Source organism: Rhizopus microsporus, assembly GCF_002708625.1.
Source record: "Rhizopus microsporus ATCC 52813 unplaced genomic scaffold scaffold_9, whole genome shotgun sequence".
NCBI lineage: Eukaryota > Fungi > Mucoromycota > Mucoromycetes > Mucorales > Rhizopodaceae > Rhizopus > Rhizopus microsporus.
The window spans coordinates 309587-325945 of NW_019671924.1; the positions used below are offsets into that span (position 1 = coordinate 309587).

At 37.6% G+C, this 16359-nt stretch overlaps 5 protein-coding genes across 5 annotated transcripts; 4 read left to right on the forward strand and 1 right to left on the reverse strand.

Annotated features, from left to right (window-relative positions):
• Window positions 1-776: 776 nt before the first annotated feature.
• On the forward strand, window positions 777-4173 carry RHIMIDRAFT_313597 (uncharacterized protein; the record flags this gene model as incomplete). Its single annotated transcript, XM_023614873.1, has 9 exons — window positions 777-855; window positions 905-1081; window positions 1127-1217; window positions 1275-2420; window positions 2441-2978; window positions 3035-3236; window positions 3297-3444; window positions 3500-3650; window positions 3698-4173. Exons 2-9 carry the CDS (start codon window positions 912-914, stop codon window positions 4171-4173), a joined length of 2922 nt encoding a protein of 973 aa, XP_023465778.1. The 5' UTR covers window positions 777-855; window positions 905-911.
• Window positions 4174-4262: 89 nt separating this feature from the next.
• Window positions 4263-7304, reverse strand: RHIMIDRAFT_313598 (FCH-domain-containing protein; the record flags this gene model as incomplete). Its single annotated transcript, XM_023614874.1, has 11 exons — window positions 7224-7304; window positions 7081-7172; window positions 6800-7022; window positions 6681-6743; window positions 6567-6632; window positions 6466-6511; window positions 6278-6413; window positions 6183-6225; window positions 6035-6131; window positions 4465-5984; window positions 4263-4415 (listed from the first exon to the last, which is right to left on the reverse strand). Exons 1-11 carry the CDS (start codon window positions 7284-7286, stop codon window positions 4263-4265), a joined length of 2502 nt encoding a protein of 833 aa, XP_023465779.1. The 5' UTR covers window positions 7287-7304.
• A 116-nt stretch (window positions 7305-7420) lies between these two features.
• Window positions 7421-8058, forward strand: RHIMIDRAFT_139730 (uncharacterized protein). The gene is made up of 2 exons (XM_023605673.1): window positions 7421-7787; window positions 7838-8058. Exons 1-2 carry the CDS (start codon window positions 7455-7457, stop codon window positions 7934-7936), a joined length of 432 nt encoding a protein of 143 aa, XP_023465780.1. The 5' UTR covers window positions 7421-7454; the 3' UTR covers window positions 7937-8058.
• An 822-nt stretch (window positions 8059-8880) lies between these two features.
• RHIMIDRAFT_139748 (uncharacterized protein) lies at window positions 8881-10345 on the forward strand. Its single transcript, XM_023605674.1, has 5 exons — window positions 8881-8965; window positions 9012-9507; window positions 9558-9818; window positions 9868-10063; window positions 10113-10345. The coding sequence occupies exons 2-5, from the start codon at window positions 9138-9140 to the stop codon at window positions 10228-10230; spliced, it is 945 nt and encodes a 314-aa protein (XP_023465781.1). The 5' UTR covers window positions 8881-8965; window positions 9012-9137; the 3' UTR covers window positions 10231-10345.
• A 43-nt stretch (window positions 10346-10388) lies between these two features.
• Window positions 10389-13928, forward strand: RHIMIDRAFT_308594 (transcription elongation complex subunit). Its single transcript, XM_023614572.1, has 7 exons — window positions 10389-10466; window positions 10515-10610; window positions 10664-10870; window positions 10925-11077; window positions 11124-11300; window positions 11350-13651; window positions 13703-13928. Exons 1-7 carry the CDS (start codon window positions 10401-10403, stop codon window positions 13771-13773), a joined length of 3072 nt encoding a protein of 1023 aa, XP_023465782.1. The 5' UTR covers window positions 10389-10400; the 3' UTR covers window positions 13774-13928.
• The last annotated feature ends 2431 nt before the right edge of the window (window positions 13929-16359 follow it).

Consider the following 16359-nt stretch of genomic DNA (forward strand, 5'->3'; position numbering starts at 1 on the left):
CTATCGTTCTTGATTCAGTCACAGACCGATCGTCTTGTATTTTGTACAAGTGTCATCTTTTATAAGAATTACAGCAAGCCATTGTTATTCACTGGTTATCAATAGCTCACAATGCTAGCCGATTGAATCATAAAAGCTGATGTTTTTGTAGTACAGCTTTTGATGCAAAATACAGAATTTAGACAAAGATGAACGTTTGAGGGCTAACGTTTATATGAGGCTGATATGTAACTATTGAAATACATCGATTGAGTCTGTCCCTAGTGTTTGTCCATAGTATAAAAAATGGGAGATTGATCTGCTCCTACTTAGAATCCCATGAGCCAATCAAAAATAAGTATTCGAATGTTGAAAAAAAAGAATGGTTTTTGTTGTATACGTATGAAAACCTCATTATTATTTCCTTTGATTGTAAAAAGGGAGAAAAGTTGCAAGATAGTTGAGTAATACTATAGGCCATACAACCCAAAAAGTCAAATTATGGAACTGTGATCTGGCAGCAGTGTGTAACTTTAAGATCTTGCTCAACTTACGAGAGACTGGTTGTTTTTAACCAAAACTCAAACGCTCCCTACACCAGTGTTCAAACGGAAAAAAAGATAAAAATTCCTCCCGCTAAAGTGATCGCTTAAGCAATTGGATACAAACAACTTTTGGTGTGTGTGTACACAAAGTTTTAAGTTCAATTTTTCTAATCGTCCAAATTTAGGTTCAAATCCTATAATATTTGCTTTCTTTACATCTACTCATCTGCTTTTCTTTTTTTTTTTTTTTTTCTCTCTTTATTCAAGCAAAAATATAAGGGCTTGATTTATAAGTGGAACTTTCAAGTGACCATAAAGAAAACAAACACTGGTAATATTTAGAGATCTCTTCATGTTCCATAACCTAAGCTTAAACATAGAATATAAATGTCTAATGCACTCTTGTTACGATTATTTACTTCCGAGTTTTTTAACTCATGGATAGCCGTATCCTACTTATTTCGATATTCTGATAATGTTGGTATTCAACACTACCTCTGTGCCGAGCTAAAAAAGTTCCCCATATCTGAAATCGAGTTCTTTTTACCCCAATTGATGTAAGTATATCCATAGTTTAGGAAACTTTTGCTTACACCTTATAGACACCTTTTGATCACCAAACCATCAGAATCAGTGGCGCTCGAGTGTTTTATAATAGACATGTGTGAAAAATCAACGCATATGGCGATTATGGTAACTATTGTTTCTTTATCAACTTTAGCTCTGATCATCATCGCCATCATTATTTAGTCACTTTGGTATTTACAAGCATACCTTTCTGATTTGTCTGCCAATCCATCCGGAGGCTCATTCGAGTTGTGCAAACGGGTCTTGAATAAATGTCAAGCCATTGTCTTTTCAGACGAACACGACGATGGCACATCCAGAGCCCCACCTTTACCTAACCAAAAGGTCAAAGAAAACGTATTACCTGCCATCGTGGGTATCGGCGCCATGCTGGCAGGTATCGGACAACCCTTAATGACACGACCTGCAGGACAGATTGCGATTGCCCAAGGTCGAAGGAACCGAACACTGAGCATCACATCCAATCCACCGACGACACTCGCGAGAAGAAATACAACAGACAACACGATCAGACCAGAGAGTGAACCAGATCATGCCAAGCGATCGATTGCTTCCGATATCGCGCCTTCCTACCACCAACCTTATCTGTCAGCCTCTCATCCGGACCTATCTGTTTCCAAAAAGAAACATGTTCATTTCAACCCATTCACAAGTTCCCCTTCGCTTGAAGATCTTCATCGTGGGAAGGCATTTTCAGTAGCAAGATATATCAAAACAGCTCAGCAAAAGTTAAATCTAAAAATTAATCAGGAAGACAAAAGCAGTAGTAATAGTAAAAACTTTGAGAGCCTTTCCGTGTTTGATCCAAAACTGACTGCCCTTGGACAATCCTCGGTCCCGACCAACACAGCCCCTCGATCGCCTGTCCTCTCGGATTGTTCATCATCCGAAGATATATCCCGCAAATACATCAAAAATAGCAAACTGTCTACATCCATCGAGTCTTATGATTCTGATCACAGTCGTCATGAAAATAGTAGCAGTAGTAGTAGCGATGAAGAAGTATCCGAACAAAAGACATTATCCAAACTGAGCATCGAAAACCGAAAAATCCTACTACGCTCAAACTACTTTAGATCAGAAATGCAATTCTTATTGGCCCTGGTGGATATTGCCACACGTCTGGTCATTGTGCCCAAGGAAGCACGGATGAGCGCTCTACAGGCCGAACTGACCTTGTTGAACCATAACTTGCCTGCTGAAATTTGTCTCCCTCTTTGGTGTCCTGCTACTACTGAAAAGCCCTATCATCATCGTATCGTGCGCATCAGTCCGTCTGATGCCGTCGTGCTGAACTCGGCAAAAAACGTATGGTTTTTTTTTTTTAGGCTCCTTATCTGCTCATGATAGAAGTACTGGATGACGAATTGAGTTTTGAAGATGATGGTTATTCTTCTGTGGTTTATCGTAAACGACAATCATTAAAAAAGCCAGTACATCGAAAACGTGCATCCTTGCCGGTCAAAGTAAAAGAACAAGTCGTGTCTGCAGATATTGGCGAGTACCATCCGTTCCAACATGTCGAGAAAAGGGCTCCCGTGAGCCCTTCGACCAGTCGACGTAACTCGAAGTCCGCAGATGATTATGCAGAACGTATGCGTACGGCCGCTGTGATGTTGGCACAGCTGCAACAAGGCGCGATCAGTCATATAGGATACAGTAAACCAAGGTTCAGACAGGGGACGGAGCAGATCAGACAAAAGATTATACAGGAAATGGTGGCTTTAGAAGAGCAAAGGATGAAGAAGATGAAGACGGAGGGTGTCGGCAGTGGTATCGGTGGAGGAGGAGGAGAAGGTGCAGGCGGAGACATGCTGGAAGATGAGCAGCGTGTTGCCTGGGTTGTCAATAAGGAGGATCCAAGTGGTAAGTGTGTCCGCTGTCATATGCATGTAACTCATTTTTTTTTTTAAAAAAAAAAGCTGCTGTGCTGTCTGAAAATTGGGAAGCCAAAAAGGAACGTCTACGTGCGTCTTCACCTTATGGTCATTTACCGAATTGGCGACTTATATCTGTCATTGTGAAAAACGGAACGGATCTTCGACAGGAACAATTTGCTATCCAACTGATACGTGAGATGCAACGCATTTGGGAAGATACCGGTGTCAATGTCTGGGTGAAATAGTAAGGATAAAATTGCGTACATGAATAGACAAACTAATCTTTCTTTTTTGGCTATTTTAGCTTTAGAATCTTGGTCACTTCGGACAACTCTGGCTTAATTGAAACTTTACGCAATACGGTATCTATCCATTCTATCAAGAAGGAGGCATATACAAGAGGGTGGAACGAAAAGGGTGCGGTGTTTACGCTATATGATTACTTTGAAAGGGTACTCTAGAGCAAATGTTATACGAATGCAGGGCCTATTAATTAATTTTATATAGTCATGGGGACCACCCGATTCGGACGAGTTCATAAAAGCGCAGGACGCGTTTATGAGAAGTTTAGCAGGATATTCAATTGCTTGTTACCTACTACAAATCAAGGATAGACATAACGGTAATTTATTAATTGATGACGCTGGTCATTTGATACGTAAGTGAGGATTCTGTGTAGTTATAAACGCATTGACACCCTTATAGATATTGATTTCGGATTTATGTTATCCAACTCTCCTGGCTCTGTTGGATTTGAAATGGCGCCATTCAAATTACCGCAGGAATATATCGATATCTTGGGCGGTATCCATGGTGAGAAATTCGCTGAATACAAAGCGCTGATGAAGGCAGCGTTTTTGGCGGTTCGTAAGCACAGTGAAAACATTCTGCTGCTTACAGAAATGATGTGCAAAGATTCTAAACTACCTTGTTTCCAAAATGGAGATCTTACGGTGGCACAGCTAAGAGATAGATTTCAATTACAATTGACAGAACCTCAAGCAGAGGAGCTTGTTGACAAGCTGATCATGAGCAGTTGCTGTAACGTGTTTACCCGACTATATGATACCTTTCAATACTATTCACAGGCAAGTATATACATAAAATACAATTTGGGAGATACTGAACAGCGTAACTATAGGGAATTCTGTAAATCCACCTCTCTTTTTTCTCTTACTTAATAAAAAGATCTAATGTATAATATTTTATAATAACACCACGCTGTATAAAGAAGTAAGAATATGGTATATATATAATACAAGTCTTTTTTTTAATGAGGAGCATCAACCATGTAATTTCCAGGCACAAGTCCTCTCTGTCCGGCCGCTTCACCTGTTAAACGTTCTGCTTGCCACCAACCATCTGATTGCTTATGAAGAATACCCAACACTTCATCTTGACTAAATGACATTTCACCTTCAATCTATCATTTTGGTAAGTTAAATGTTTTACATATATACAAATGTATTTACCGTTGCTTCAAATGGCCACTGTGCCTTCACATAGCAGATAAATTTATGAGAACCATTGATGGCTGTAGGAGGCATAGGCGCAGAAACAGGAGGATTATAAAACACGTCCTTTTCTACAGGTTCCTTTGTTAGCGTTTGATAATGACTCTGTGGTCGTTGTTGATGATCTAGCATATAAGGTTGAATCTGTTGTTGTTGTTGTTGTTGGTTTTCCTTTTCCTTTTTCTTGTCCTTTTTATTGCCCGTAAAGAAGAGCGAAAATCTTCCAGCTCCCTTTGACTCCTTTCCTGATTTGCCAGTGGCTTCCGCCTTGCTTTTGGATGAACGTTTCTTATTGGCCTCTTCCTCTGGGTAAGCCGCATGCTGAGGAGGGAGGAAATCTTGATGGTTGGGAAGTATGGCAAGAGAAGAGCCACGAGGATGACTATTGATATGTTCAGGTGGATGATAGGCGTGGTATCCATTAGGAGGTGGGTACTGTCCATTCATGTTGGGCATATAGCCTTTCTTGTCGTCAGGATGCATGATACCACTATCCTGCCATGGTGCAGGACGGATACCTCCGTTGTCATCTCTATTCTGTTGGCGGTTCATCTCGATGGTGGCAGGAGACATTTGAGAGTGACGTCTGGCGTCTTCAATGACTTGATGTGCGGCCAATTGAGGAAGTTTGGTAGGATTAACGGGGTTTGGGATTTCGATGGTAAGAGGGACAACAGGTTTGTGAACCTTGGGTTGATGTCCTTTCTTATCTTCTGCTGGTGATGCTTGGTGGGAAAGATTTTCTGTGTTGGATCTGGGAATCTCTTCATGATTGGGTGTCTTGATGGGCACCTGCTGTGGTCTGCGAATGGAAGAAATAACCCATTTTTCGTCTTTGGGTGGAGGTCTAGGCATTCGACTCTGGTATTCCTCTATTTCCTTATCATCGTCGTCGTCATCTTCCTTTTTGGGTTCAGGCTGAATTTCAGGTTTGTTGCTTTCAGATTGTGTCTCGCTCACTGGTCTTTCTTCAGTCTCGATGTGTTCTGATTGTATGCTGGTGAAGCTTGGGTTTGGCATAGGTTTGTATTTTATACCGTTTTCTTTTGATCTTTGGCTTGGTGAAGGTGATACGGTGTCGTTTTTTGATGTAGCGTCCTGAGTTTCTTTTATTCCCAATGCATTGCAGATATCAGCTGAAAATCTATCGGTTGATTCATGCACGGCCAAGTTATAGTTATCAAGATGGGTGCTTGAGCTATCATTGGTCTGATTCAGCATCTGCTCTACTTCTTTCATTGCACTACTGACATGACTATGTGTCGATACAGTGGCACCTGTTAGTGGCAGGTCATTTGCAGGTTCAAGTCTTGGCGTCTGCAGTTGTTCTAATTGCTGAAGCTGATGATCGACTGATTTTAATTCCTCGTCAGGGTTTGTTAATACAGTAACGCTGTGAGTGAGTGATTCCTTGGATGGTTGTTGTGAATAGAGTTCTCGCTTGACGGGTTTATAAAATGATTCATAAGGAATAGGAGCTATATCATACATAAGAAAGAGTCTAAAAAGTCTATTTTTAGTTACTCACATGGAAGCTTTGATCCAGTTCTGTGGCATTGAACAAAATCAGTGATGTCCTTTTGAACATCGGTGATTTCTAAAGCAGCACGTATTCTATCACAACACTGTTTTTATATGAATAAATATCTCCCTTTTAATATACACAAGTTGCTTACTTCTTCATCAATATTGAATGTACTTGTCAACATGTTGGCAAATCTATTTATAAACTTGTTATTCAATGCCCAAGTGGCTTTGATGTATTATTTACGTCCAAAGGGTGCTTCTTAAATAAGTAATTCTTTTGACTTCCATCTCTTGATGTATATCAGCACTATGCTTCCAATCACAAATCCATCTTTCGTTCACAGCATTTAGGTTATCAACTGCTCTTCTATACACCTGTTCTGTTTTAATAGTTACAACACGTATTTTCTTTCCTTTTTATTATTATTTTACCAGCAATAGTCACCAATTTTCTTTGCTCCTCAATCTCTTTTTCCATCTAAGGAAGGGGGAGGTGAGACAAGAGACAGATCAAGATGAATCCAAGTACTTACTTCGACTGTAAAATGCTTTTCGAGTGACATCAACTTTATGCTTTCATTAGAATAGTATTCTCTTGCCTATATACTTTAAGTACTGCAGACATCATGTTAAACTGATCCACTTACTCGTGCAACCTCGGCTTCATGTAAATTTTTCAATTGTCTTAAATTTTCAATTTGCGTGTGTTGCTATAGGATACAAAAGAAGGGATTAATTTATAAGTCTTTTGTTTGATCAATCCTACCGATTTGCGTATATCTCGTTGTTCCTTAAGAAACCCGTCCAGCGGTATTTCAAGATGATCTCTCAGTTGCTGAGCCAAGTCAATATGGGCTCGACCTGTTGTTTCCAATGTTGAAGGAATACGAGATAGTGTCTCTGCAAAGCTGCCTTCTTCATGTTCTCCAACTCTAGATGTTGCTGCAAGCTTTAAAAGTCTTTCACCATATTCTTGTTCAATTTGAGCTCTAAAGGCACAATATAAATAAAAAGCTCCTTTTTTTTTTGTTTAGTTGAAATGTAAACCTTGACTCATATAGTCGTTTTATTTCTTCACAAGTCTCCTTTGACCTTTTTAGACGATTGAATATAATATCAACACCTTTAAAATTGTCGTCCTATATAGCATGTTAGTTTATGTTAAATAAACAATATATATATATATATACCCAAAAGGCATCTGCAAAGTTTGAACCAGGAGATATTTGCATATGTAATGCGTTAGTAGTCATTAATAGTAAACAATAGTTAAAAAAAAAAAAAAAAAAAAAATATGTAAAAGAAAAAAAGGGCTTCTTTTGATTTCCTTTTTTTTTTTTTTTTCCTAAAAGACGGGGGGACTGTTTCACAAGAGATTTAAAAATAGCCTCTCTCTCTTTCATATTTTTTTTTTTTTAGATATGGTTCAACTGGTGAAGAGACAAAAGACAGACAAGACAGCCAAATACTCTGATGCCTTTATTTTTTCATCACTCACCTTCAAGCAAGCGCCACAGGCATTATCTATATCAAAACAAAATATTCTCGTATCAGTGCCAAGTGAGCCAATACCAAGTCAAGTCAATTGGATCACAGGCAACTTGTACAATTATGCATTGATTCAAAAGAGGCGTATTGAATTAATAGAAAACTTTCACAAGCAATATGCAATTACTCATTTGCAGTGGAATAAAAAGGGAAACACGTTTGCGTCTATTGATGAGACTGGACAATTGGCTTTATGGCAAATTCAAGTAAATATATTTTGTAATTTACTACAAGTATCTCATCATTACAAAAACAGGGACCAGTTGACAAATGGAAATTACTCTACAATACTCACTTGAAACAACCTTTAGCTGCATTCCACTGGTTAGATGCTGAACGTGAGGTAGAACAATAACGTACTTTTTGAAAATATTCTTATTCAAAAAATGTAGTACGTTTCTGAACAAGACAAATTCATACGCGAATCCAAGAATTGCTTAAAGAATCCATTTGGCCACCTTGGATTCATCACAATAACAGTACATGGAGAGATCACAGTTCATTATCAACGCAATGGTGCCATCTTTTCAAGTTTTAGTGCACATCTCCCAAGTACAGGAAGGCGCGACATTAGACGATCCGACACGAGTTGTTACAGTATGTCCCTTTCTGGCATTGACGATTGGCAACGTATATCACACGCGGCTATAACGTCCATCAATAACACCATCTATCTTGCAACACACTCTGTGTCTTGTCAAACAAAGGAAATACAACTGTATTCACTCGACATCAAGTTTCCAACCGTAGACAAGAAGGGAGCGATCAGAAGAAAACAAGTAGCGAACATTTGTCTTTTGCAAAAGGCTCATGTTACTCAAATGGTCTTTAAGTCAGGAGTCAATCTAGAGCTCTATTTGGGCTTAGGAGGTAGGATTGATAGATAACACATTGGAAAGGTATATACTAAATATACGCAATAGAAAAGTCGGATCAAACATTTAAATCATATATTCAGCACTGGGAGTTGAGCACAATGGATCAATCTCTGAACTTAAGCATTGGCACCATCTCAGCTAAACATGCCGTAAGTTTACTTTTAATATACAAAACATCACCACTTATTTGCTGTAGACGCTCTCTTTGACATCAGAGATACCGATAGATGCCGAGTTTATTACATGCTTAAAGTGTACACAGGATGGAAATCTAGTAGTGGGGTTATCAGATGGAAGTATACATTTAGAAATATCAAGTCATGGATTATTAAAAAGCAATGAGACGCCTTCCTTTGACCCTCGATTCTGGTGTGTTGTTCAACCCAAAAAAGATACTATCAGTGACATTGTCTTTTCGATCAATGAGACGCATATAGTATATATGTATGGATCAGGTAAAATGGGTGTAGCAAGAATAACAGATGACACGTTGAACGAACAGCAAGGTAAATGAAAGCTATATGAGTAGCAAAAAGGGGCTCTTATGTTCAGTATATAGTAAAGTATCAAAGTCTCAAATTGGTTCAATGTTTATTGAACAACACAGACAGTACAGATTTAATATCAGAAGTAGTAAGAATAAGCAAAGTATCAAAAACAGACATATCATTAGAGATCATGCAAGATGTCTTGAGGATGTATGAACAGCACCATGAAGGCGATGAAGAGTGGAATTTGGGTGCATTGCAAAAGGGTTACGGATTAGCACTGGCCACCTTTAACGAATTTCCAACAAAACATGTTCAGAGTACCAACCTGTCCAGAGCAGTTCAGTTACCGATCATACTCGATAGTTTCATTGCCAGTTGTATGTCAAGCTATGAGGATATAGAAAAGGCATTGAGCAAAGAAACAAGTGTTTATTTGGAATTTGATCCCAATAGTCTTTGGTCACTTGTGATATTAACAACCTGGATATTTGATTTTCTCAAATGGATTCTACATGAATGGAATATTCTACTTCACTCAGAAAAACATCCGATATCAGGTAAGTTTTGTTTGAAAGATATATAGATTGTTTTCTTATCTTTTTATTAGAGGAAATGATTCATCAAAAGCCAGTACATGCCGTATTATTCTTGCATCAAGAATCTAGAGACTACCTGATGAAGATATTGACATTCATTCCACACTTTATAACTTTTGCAAGCAGTGCTACTTACCAACTAGACCATCTGCCCGAATCACAGGCATTACTACAGCAGTACACTGATAATCTACAAAAGGAGCCACCGGTTGTAATTAGTCAAGTTGTTGATTTATTAAATGATTTGAGTCATCTTGAAGCAAATACAAAAGGTATGCATAGATGTATAGCTCAACAATGTATATAAACCATATTTTATAGTCAGTAATAGATGGTCTCTACTCTTGACATCTACTTTACAAGGCTATTCAATACCTAAACTTCAACAAGTATCTTTAAAATATAAAGATAAATGTGTCAAACCATGTATTTATATTGAAAAAGAGATACTTGCTAAATACGATCCCATTCGTAAAAGACCCCTTGGAGACAATGTAAAGACGCACTTATGTATTCGGTATGGATATCTTGTATTTTTCTTTTGCTTTTGCTTATTATTATTATAGATGTCATCAACATATATTACCTGTTCATACCGACTCTGATCTCTTGGATCCTTCTTCTTCTGCTTCATGGTATCAAAGTTTAGGGCGAAGATGTGTATGTGGTGGAGTGTTTGTTTAATTCACGACAATGCGCAGTTTAAATAAACGAAAAAAGAAAAAGGCGCGACGCGTGCGTGTGTGTTTCTATGCTGTGCTATGACTTGTTTTTTTTTTAAAATTAGCTTAAACGCGGGCTTTCCCTTTCTTCCTCTTTTTTTTTTTTTTTTTTCTTTTATAATAAAATCAGACATGTCGGTCCAATTAGACTACAAACGATTTCATCGAAGATTAAGATATTTAGCTTCCAAGTGGAAGGTAAACAATACAAAAACAAACACATGAATCAATCTAACCCTAAAATAGACGGATACTGAATCATTTCAAAATGTTGACGCTATTGCACTCGTCATTGGAGACGATGATTTTGAAAATCCATATAGAAAATCTATTGCGCTTCAAGTAAATTAAAAAAAAAAAGCTTCTTTTATATTTCGCATCTAATTCCCTGTTAGACATGGTTGCTAGGTCATCCTTTCTTCCAAACACTTTGGATCATCAAACCAAACCAAGTAACAGTCGTCTGTAGTCATAAAAAGGCAGATGCTATTGAAACTGTTAAACAAGGCGATAAGCAAATACCTGTCAATGTGATTCGTCGTGGAAAGAACTTGGAAGAAAATATTGAATTATATAAATCAGTCATTGAAGATTTAAACAATGTAAGTTTTTAGTAAAGCTATTCTCTTGATATATGATTGTCTTATATTGTAAAGAAACGAGTTGGCGTAGTCGTAAAAGATAAATTCAGTGGCAAGAATATTGAAGAGTGGAAGAAAGCATGTGAGACGTTTAAGAAAAACTATGAAGAAATTGATATATCAACTGCGATTGGTGTTTGTTTGGCTGAAAAGGATGAAGAGGAAGTGGTACGTACATTTCGTTTGATTTTTTTGCCATCTAAATGTAGTATAGAGAAACGTCAGAACAGCAGCAAAGGTCAGCTCAAATGTGATGCAGTATTATTTTGTTCCTGAAATGTCTACTTTGATTGACGAGGAAAAGCCAATAACTCATGAAAAGTTAAGCAACAATACGGAGGAAGTATTGGAAGATCCAAATATGCTGTCTCGTATTAAACTTCCACCAGAAGTAAGAGATAGAGAGTAAAATCATGATTAAGACTTATGGTTTGAAATAGGTTGATAACGATAAGGATTTGGATTGGTGCTATACACCCATTATTCAGAGCGGTGGAAAATTCGACTTGAGATCATCCGCAGCATCGAATAACGAAAAGCTTTATCCCGGTGTCATCATTTGCAGTCTCGGTCTGCGTTACAAATTTTATTGTTCCAACATTGGTCGTACGTTCCTCATTGACCCTACTAAAGTACAAGAAAAGAACTATGAATTTTTACTTGAAGTTCAAAACAAAGTCTTGGATTCTATCCGTGATGGTGTCAAGATTAAGGATATCTATCAACGCGCTATTTCTCTCGTTCGAGCCAAGCGCCCCGATCTTGAAAAGAACTTTACCAAAAACGTTGGATTTGGCATGGGTATTGAATTCCGTGAAGCAAATTATGTACTGAACGCCAAAAACAACCGTGAATTGAAGAACGGAATGATCATTAATGTTCAAGTCGGATTCTCTGATCTTGTTAATCCCAAGGCAAAGGATGACCGTGGTAAGACCTACGCTCTCATGTTGGTCGATACCGTTCGTGTGACAAATGAAGCGCCCGTAGTACTGACAGCTGACTGCAGTAAAAAGCTCAACAAGATTTCCTACTTTTTTGATGAAAGCGAAGATAAGGAGAAAGAAAGCGAAAAGGTAGAAAAGGCTGCATCTACCTCGGCTCCTTCCAAGCGTGAATCGTCCATCGCCAAATCCGCCATTCTTCGTAGCAAGTTCCGAAGCGAAGATCAGGAAGACGAATCCAAGGAGCAGAAGAGAAAAGAGCACCAAAAACAACTGTTTGCTCAAAAGCTAGCAGAAGGTCTAGCCAAATATTCCGAATCCTCTGGAGGTGATAATGGTGAGGAAAAGCCCTTGTTTCGTCGATTTGAAAGTTATCGATCCGACGCCAAATTACCAAGAGACGCAAAGGGCCTCAAAATTTCTGTGGATCGAAAGCACGATTCTATCATTTTGCCGATCTATGGTATGGCAGTTCCCTTCCATATTTCTACACTAAAGAACGCAAGCAAGAGTGACGAAGGAGATTTTGTGATGCTGCGTCTCAATTTCTTGACTCCTGGCCAAGCAGGAAGTAAGAAGGAAGATTTTTCATTTGATGATATCAATGCCACCTTCGTACGTGCCTTGACGTTTAGAAGTGCAGATACACATCGTATGGGTGAGATCTATAAGGCTATTATGGATATGAAGAAAGAAGCTACCAAAAAGGAAGCCGAACGTCGTGAGATGGCTGATGTTGTCGAACAAGGCACATTGAATCTGGTCAAAGGTCGTAAACCTCTCCGTTTGTCCGATGTCTACGTCCGTCCTTTGACAGAATCCAAGCGATTGCCTGGTGAGCTTGAAATTCACCAAAACGGTTTAAAGTACCAGTCGATTCGATCAGACTCTTCCTTCAATGTCCTCTTTAGCAACATCAAGCATTTATTTTTCCAGCCATGTGACAATGAACTACTCGTCTTGATCCATATCCACTTCAAGAATCCTATTTTGATTGGTAAAAAGAAGACAAAGGACATACAATTCTACCGTGAAGCTTCTGATATCCAATATGACGAAACTGGAAACAAGCGACGTCGTCACATGTATGGCGATGAAGATGAAATTGAATCTGAACAAGAGGAACGTCGCCGCAGAGCACAGCTGAACAGAGAATTTAAGCAATTTGCAGAAAAGATTGCCGAAGCGAGCGATGGAGCGATTGAACTCGATGTTCCATTCAGAGAACTTGGATTCCAAGGTGTGCCGTTCAGGTCCAATGTGCTGCTACAACCTACGACCGACTGTCTTGTCCATTTGTCCGACCCACCTTTCCTTTGTATTACCCTAAGTGAAGTTGAACTTGTCCATCTTGAACGTGTCCAGTTTGGACTAAAGAATTTTGATATGGTCTTTATCTTTAAGGACTTTAACAGAGCACCTGTACATATTAACACGATTCCCATGTCACAATTGGATAATGTGAAAGACTGGCTGGACTCCGTCGAGGTGGCATTTACCGAAGGTTCGGTCAATTTGAACTGGAGCATGATCATGAAGACCATCAATGACGATCCCGCCGAGTTCTTCAGAAACGGCGGTTGGTCTTCGTTCCTGGGCAGCGGTAGTGATGATGAAGGTTCAGGACAAGAATCAGAAAGCGGCAGTGAATTTGAATTGGAAGAAGATGAATTTGAAGAAAGTTCTAGCGATGAAGAAAGTGAAGTAGATTCTTATGCCTCTGAAGAATCAGAAGAAGAGGAAGAATTGACAGACTCAGGTGAAGACTGGGATGAATTAGAAGAAAATGCTCGAAGAGGTAAAAATACAAATACAAAAATGTGATACATGACTCATTGTCTTTTTATAGCTGATGAACGAAGAGCGAAAAGAAAAGGTGAATTTGCCGAAGCACCCATTAAAAAGAAGAATAGACGTTAAGGGATTCTTTTAAACAAAAAAAATGTATTGCAAATATTACGTGTTACATAGTTTATTTAAATAAAATGCATAAAAAGAACAAATGTGAATTATACTGAATTTTAGTGGAGAATAACATCTTGTTTCTCAATACATTATTTAATAAAAAAAAAAAAAATCAAAAGTACAGTTTTTTAAAGTAGAGACTTTTATTGTTCTATTGAAAAAGTCTTTTCAATAGAAGGTATGATCGATAGTAGTAAGAAAACGAGTGAGCCCAAAGGCTTAACCAACTCTGAGCAGAAAGCAAGGTGAAAAGGAGAAAAATGTGCTTTTATATATATACCATGTTGTCAGTAGCCTTATTTAGCATCCCGAGTCTTGATTATAGCAAGCTAATGACAGGATATATATTTATATATTTTCTCTTTAATAAACACTTGGAAGATGTGCGTCAAGTTAATGCAACACTAAATGATATACGTATTATGTCTTTTAATCAATAACGAACTTGGAACAGATAGGATTTACTTGAAAGAAACTTTATAGTAACCCATTCTAAAAAAAAAATCATGTCATTTCTATCTTTTCTTGCAAAATAGAGCCTTGTTTGGTTTTCATCTTTGTAGTTACGACCCATTGAATGGACCAACACGAGAAAGGTTGACGAGTAAAATAGAAGAAGTATTTTCTTCTTTTATAAATAAAAAAAAAAAAGAAAAAAAAAGCTACAAGATTGTATCTAAGATTATATGAATGGCTTTCAATGAATTCATACTTTGCATAAATGACAATTATTACAAGCAAATCTAATTTTAATCACGAGTAAAAGAGTGCGATTCTATAAAGATACTTTAGACGTTATCATCCACTTTAGCATAAATTTTACATCACTGTTTTCCTTATTTTAAAACTCACACAATGCTACTTTTTTTTAGATTATTTGACATAATTCTTACTAATTAATGCAAAGATATCACTTTAGCATGTTGTATCTCGGTCTAATGTAACAATTTTTACTTGTATTTGTTAAATAAAATATAAATATTACTATTATAGGCCGACTTTATGCTTTTTAGCCCTTTGCAACATTTTCTTGCCTTATTCAAATGTTTCAATCGTATTTTAGATTATACTTTATCTACAAGAAAATCTTTAAAACCTTCCATAAGATATACTTTCTTCCATTATTGTTTGTAAACTCTGTTTTTTAAAGAATTCAAAGCTTCTGTCATCCAATATTGCAAGAGCCATGGAAATGATAAATCCATGGCTAAACCTGTATCTTGTCACTTTTTAAAGAGTGACAAGTGATCCTAACGATGCTTACCTTGTACGATAGGGTCTAAATCAACTTACTCTTCCGTTTTTACAATGATAAGCTTCCCTGAGAGTGCACCGGAGTTACTTTTCTGATCTCACCTTATCGCTCTACTCCTTGTTTTTCTTGTCTTCACTTAACCTCACTAAAAGGAAAACAAGTAAACATCGTAACTCTGTTATTTTTTTGTCTTGTTTTTTTTTAAAAAAAAAAAAATAAAAAAATAAAAAAATAGTATTAGCCAACGTAACATTGCCATGAACCATGAACTGGCTCTTTTTTTTTCTCATTCTTTTGACAGTGGGATAAAATGATAATCAAGTCTGAAAAGGGGAGCTATTAGAAATGTACTTTAAGCTTATCAGATACACCAATAACTGAAAAGAAGCTTCAGGGTGTTGATCAATATCAATTGAACATGACACAAATAAGCACAGGTGGTAGTACAGAATCATGAGCTACCTACGGGTCGGACCTATTGAAACACGCTAGTGGTGGCGCAACCAAGTACTAAGAAATGTAGTGTTTTTTTAATACTATCTTGCTCATAGTAACATGACATCCCCCTTGTCAAATATCTAAAATACAATGAAATATCAAGAGCTACCTTTCTGATACATGTCCTCTTTTTTTTATGAAAAAGTGACCTCTATTTTTTATATCTTTACCAAACAAAGAAAGCGCATAAAATTTCCCATAGCTCTACTCTCCTTCCTTTATTTGTCGTCATTGGCAGCATGTTTCTCTCTTTAAATAGTTGACAACAAAGTGATTAGAGTCAGTCATGGAATGACGCTCATTCTTATTAAGCTTTGCACGTGACAATGACCAAAATACACATCAGCAAACGACATGGGAAAGACACGCATGACAAAAGAGACAAGATGTAAAGAAGAAAGAGGGCCAAACGAATGAGGAGGTTATATAAAACTAAAAAAATAAGAGTGTATATTACCTATCTAGAGCACAGCATGACTATAGACCAGTTCGTGTCTGTTTGATAATCGTCGGCGCAGTAAGCTATAGCCATTGGGGAAGGAGGCTCAGGCCAAAGTAGCAAAATGTAACACAGTGTTTGAACAAAGACAAGGAAATAAGGGAACTCAAGGCGATTCAATAAGAGGATTGGAAGCGCGATATTTCAATTGTGATTGACAAAATGATATATTTAAGAGAGAAAACACATGGGGACTAAATGTGAAAAAGATCAAGATCTAAAGAAGAAAGGGGAGACAAATTGTATTAAAGAAAAGAGAGGAATTGATTACAAAAAAAAAAAAAAAAAA

Bases quoted from the DNA above. Each gene is read 5' to 3' on its own strand.
- RHIMIDRAFT_139730 (XM_023605673.1), top strand. From the start codon at position 7,455: ATGGTTCAACTGGTGAAGAGACAAAAGACAGACAAGACAGCCAAATAC. The intron at 7,788-7,837 runs GTAAATATATTT...TTACAAAAACAG, and splicing joins TGGCTTTATGGCAAATTCAA to GGACCAGTTGACAAATGGAA.
- RHIMIDRAFT_139748 (XM_023605674.1), top strand. From the start codon at position 9,138: ATGCAAGATGTCTTGAGGATGTATGAACAGCACCATGAAGGCGATGAA. The intron at 9,508-9,557 runs GTAAGTTTTGTT...TCTTTTTATTAG, and splicing joins AGAAAAACATCCGATATCAG to AGGAAATGATTCATCAAAAG. The intron at 9,819-9,867 runs GTATGCATAGAT...CATATTTTATAG, and splicing joins TCTTGAAGCAAATACAAAAG to TCAGTAATAGATGGTCTCTA.
- RHIMIDRAFT_308594 (XM_023614572.1), top strand. From the start codon at position 10,401: ATGTCGGTCCAATTAGACTACAAACGATTTCATCGAAGATTAAGATAT. The intron at 10,611-10,663 runs GTAAATTAAAAA...ATTCCCTGTTAG, and splicing joins GAAAATCTATTGCGCTTCAA to ACATGGTTGCTAGGTCATCC. The intron at 11,301-11,349 runs GTAAGAGATAGA...GGTTTGAAATAG, and splicing joins GTATTAAACTTCCACCAGAA to GTTGATAACGATAAGGATTT.